Source organism: Ziziphus jujuba, chromosome 2 (assembly GCF_031755915.1).
Source record: "Ziziphus jujuba cultivar Dongzao chromosome 2, ASM3175591v1".
Taxonomy (NCBI): domain Eukaryota; kingdom Viridiplantae; phylum Streptophyta; class Magnoliopsida; order Rosales; family Rhamnaceae; genus Ziziphus; species Ziziphus jujuba.
Genome location: NC_083380.1, coordinates 4,404,277 through 4,408,532, shown reverse-complemented (window position 1 = coordinate 4,408,532; position 4,256 = coordinate 4,404,277). Strand labels below are relative to the sequence as shown.

Below are 4,256 nucleotides of genomic sequence, written 5' to 3'. Positions count from 1 at the left end.
AACATTTTTATTTGAAATTTTATTTATAAACAAATGGGATCGATCTCACAAAAATATTGTCTTGAGAAAACTTGGCCAATTGCTCTGTCTCTGAAAGAGAAGCTGCAATTATTGCATTGTATATTACACAGAAAAATTAAATATGGTAGAGAGGAGGGGGCTGTACAGAACCACACTGTTTGACTGTCATTTTGGAGCAAAGATGAAACATCATTTTCGTCCTATCTTTGGTGGGAATCATGATAGAGAAAGAGCCTAGTCTTTTGTAATATGGACATGGATGTGAGAGAGGGAGAGAGAGAGAGAGAGAGAGAGAGAGAGAGAGAAAGAGCTACATAACTTTTGTGAAAGGATCATATTGTGGGTAAAAACTATATGGGCATCTTTTGCTCAATTTGAGGGAACTCTAACTTAAACTTTTTATGATATTGGTGAATCCTTTCCCCCCCCAAAAAAAAAAAAAAAAAAAAAAAAAAGAAAAAAGAAGAAAAAAGAAGAAGAAGAAGAAGAAGAAGAAGAAGAACAAGAAGAAGAAGAAGGAGGAGAAGAAGAAGATATTGGTGAATCTACAACACCATGTTTGTGGGTTTAAAAGGTAAAATAGCCTTTGCTCTTAGACGTTGAAAAACCAAGAATGTTGTAATTTGGGCATGATCAAATTAATAGATTACAATTAATTAGTTAATTAAAGTTGGATTATATTAGGTTGATTAATTTTTTTTTTTTTTTTAGTTTTTTAGGTAAATTATTTTTTAAAAAAGTGTGAGAGGTTGAAAATTTGTGAGTAGTGAGCATTGGGTTGCAAGATTGGAATGGCCCAAGTATATGTTGGATCATGGATCGGTTTTCTAGTGTCCATACTTTTGTGGCTCCGACAAACTTCATCCATATGCATTATAATTGTATATACCATATACACATATTTCTTAGGTGTCATGCCTAACAAAACAAAAACTGTACCTAATACATTCTTTATTTTTGTATCATCCAACAAGATGCATCACATTTGGGACCATCGTTTTATTAAATTTAACATAATTGGACAACATATTAAGAACTGACTACTAGTTTGAAACCAGATTAGAAACTCTTTGACACTTTGACAAGGTTATATGTTTATTCCCATGGTCGATTAATTTATAGTCTGAACTTCTGCTGTCTAGCTACATTTATACCCAAGGATTTCTCTTCTTCGCTCTCTAAAAGACTTTCAGGTACACAAATGAGATTCTGGTTTCAATAACCTTTTAGGTGCTTTGCTTAAAATTCGAAGAAAACAGGAAATCTTACTGCCTCTTTGTTTTCTTGTTTATGTTATATATATTTTTTTAATATTTTCTTGAAATGCCATTTGCTTAATCATAAGAATTAAATTATCAAATAGTAGTTAAGAATTTTTTTCTTGGTCTTAAATTATCATAAAATTTCCTTCTAGGGTCAAAATGGTGAGTAGGACTACCACAAGGATACTGGTTTTTCCTTTCTGCTTTATTCCAGACTGACATAAGAAGTCAGATATCACAAAACCCAGTTGTAAAAAGGTTGACTGAAAATCATGAGTCTCTAGAATTACATATGTTTGTGTGGCTTCATATGTACTGGAATGACAGAAATGGATCATGCTCAGCCCTTTAAAGTAAGGTCTTCATGACACAGATGATAAAGCACAGAAATAGAACTTCTTTGAGCAGAAAAATGCAAGTTTCATTATACTATGACATTGATTTCCTTCATTATTTATGCTTTTATCCTTACAAACACATTAAAAATAATCCTGAGATTATTTTCTTATTGTTCCTCTGTTTGTGTTTTAGTATAAATTGAATACTTCATGCAGTATATACAGTTTGTTTCCTCGGAGATTAGGAAAAGAATGACAGACCTAAAACTAATTAGATGGATAACTAGAAATACATGTAAATTCTGTATTTTTCCCACTTGCCATATGGATTTTCTTTTAAGTCTCATCCAAATGTAACTTGCAATTCATAACTAATACGAAATAAAGAAAGGAAATCTTATACAAATACTGATTCAACTTACTCAAAGTAACACTTAATTTGACCAAATTACCTCAGAAAACCAAAGTGAGTGAAAACTTATTTACAGTCTGATTCATATTATTTATAGATACAAACACTAGAACTTGTATCCTCAACTTTTTAACTCTATGAGCTAAATACTTGTTACCAGAAAAGGGTTCTACATGCAGATACTTCAATTACTCTCGATTTTTACAGATACTCAAAGTAACACTCTTTGCTAAAGGGTGTTATATCCGACCTCCTATACAACATTGACTTAGGTAGATTAACAATACAGTAATTTATAAATATACCAGAACCTTACAGAGTATATCTGAGTCACATATTATTCTGTTTGTGTCGCAGATGAAACTAAGGTTTCCACCATGTCCATGGCTTGTCCTTCAGCACAAGGCATCTCATTTCTATCAACTCCGCAATCAATTAAGGCAGGCTGACAGTTCCCTTTCCAGGATGCTGTTGTTTTCTCACTTTCGTTGATATTTGCCTGCAATGTTGAACCAAGATGTGGATGCAAACATGGCAAATTGGTCTGACAACGTTGGCCAATTACCTCACTAGTAGACTGCAGTCCACAGTCACCATCCTTGAAAAGAGTAGTACCGTTACATTGCTTTTGGTAAGGAAAGAAACCCAACTCATTATCAATCTTTCCTCTAAGGTCTACCAAAAGACTTCTCAACCTTAAGACCTCTGCTTCAAGAACTGCCTGCCCTTGCAATTTCCTAACAAGTTGCTGGTTCAGCAGCCGCAATTTCTTAACTTCCTCTTCCAAATAAGCCGTGTGTGCCTTCTTTTTCTCCCTATATTTTCGAACTGCTTCTCTGTTGCCTGAAGGCTTTCTCGGTTTTGAACCAGAATTCTCTTTATTGAGTGTGTGATCATCATCTTCGGATGCAAGAACTTGAGTATGTGTGTGATAGCAAGTATGTGTATGGGTTGAATCAGGGCCCGGTGGGTTGCAGGTGTGTGTGTGAGTGCATGTTCGGGTGTTCTTCAAAATATCATCAATAAATGAATCTACCGAGGCTGAATCCTGTAAATTTCTGGAAGAAGTAGGAATTTGTAATATAGCATTTTCTGAAGTCTCTACCTCCCCATCATCCATGTTTCCATTCATTTTATTCAGATAAGAAATATTTTCATTCCAACACCACGAGAAATAACATATCTGCAATACCCAAATCCCGTAAGCTCTACCACAATTGAAAAACTAAATCTTTCTGCACAAAATGAGAAATTCATACCACAGCTAATCATAATTCACGAATATATGCAAAGCAGTTTAGAACGGTACAAAATTAATAAACTTACCTAACACAACCAAATTTCACAATCAGTGAGTATTTCAACCAAAACCCACTAGACTTTGGGGGACCAATAAGGATAGAAAAGCCCTAAAGCTTAACTCTGAAAGGTTTATGAATGAAAAACCAGGGCTTTTGGGCAATCTAAAGAATACCCAGATGACAAAAAACAAGGGCAATCTTTAAAAGAAGATAAAATGAAGCATAAATGCAAGATTATGATGCTGAAACCATTAAACTGCTGGAGAGAATCCAGAGTTCAAGTGGAGCAAGATGACAGAACATAAAAAAGCACCAACTTTAGTGAAGAATCAGAAGAGGGAAAAAAGCAAGAAACGAATAGGTTGAGATAGGGAAGCAGAATTCTGAAATTCTTTATTTGAAGCAGTGGGATTTTTATTTTTACTTACCTGATCTTTGTTGAGATTCTTTGACCATGATGGTTTCGTCTATCTGCCACCTATTTTCCAAAGGAAGCAATAAGCATCCCAAAAGTACCTTTCTATCTCTTTTTTCTGGTCTTAGTTGGACTCTAAGACATTGCAAAAATGTCAACCACCGCACAGTACTAACCGTTTATTTTCCTCTTTTGCCCAAATGAAAAACATTGAAAAAAAGTGAGGCAACCCAATTTTTTTTTTTTTTTTCGTTTGTTTGTTATTTTTGAGTTGAAAAAGTTAAAGAAATTAAACACAGTCAGGAATAATTGCAATGATCAAAGGGAGTAGAGTTGGTTACAGTTTATAAATAAGCAAATCCAATGCTCGTTTTCTTAGATGGCAAATGACTTATGCTCTTGCACAAGACATGAGCACAAATGGGTGTCATTGTCCTATTGATTTTGTGTTGAAACTCTTGATGTAATAACTCTTCTTTAGAATTTTGAGACAGAAAATGAGAAGGG

At 34.2% G+C, this 4,256-nt stretch overlaps 1 protein-coding gene and 1 long non-coding RNA gene across 4 annotated transcripts; one reads left to right on the top strand and one right to left on the bottom strand.

The window, feature by feature from the left end:
- The first annotated feature begins 601 nt into the window (after nt 1-601).
- LOC132800623 (uncharacterized) lies at nt 602-1,798 on the top strand. The gene is made up of 2 exons (XR_009635821.1): nt 602-1,214; nt 1,436-1,798. It is a non-coding gene; the product is annotated as an uncharacterized LOC132800623 (long non-coding RNA).
- A 205-nt stretch (nt 1,799-2,003) lies between these two features.
- On the bottom strand, nt 2,004-3,919 carry LOC107417784 (basic leucine zipper 23). 3 transcript variants are annotated; one of them, XM_016026428.4, is made up of 2 exons: nt 3,763-3,919; nt 2,004-3,216 (listed from the first exon to the last, which is right to left on the bottom strand). In XM_016026428.4, exon 2 carries the CDS (start codon nt 3,163-3,165, stop codon nt 2,371-2,373), a length of 795 nt encoding a protein of 264 aa, XP_015881914.3. In that variant the 5' UTR covers nt 3,166-3,216; nt 3,763-3,919; the 3' UTR covers nt 2,004-2,370. The 3 variants fall into 3 exon arrangements, with proteins under 3 accessions (XP_015881914.3, XP_048330341.2, XP_048330340.2); XM_048474384.2 differs by lacking the exon at nt 3,763-3,919 and adding an exon at nt 3,360-3,750 and having other exon boundaries at nt 2,004-3,268; XM_048474383.2 differs by lacking the exon at nt 3,763-3,919 and adding an exon at nt 3,360-3,750.
- Between the last annotated feature and the right edge of the window lie 337 nt (nt 3,920-4,256).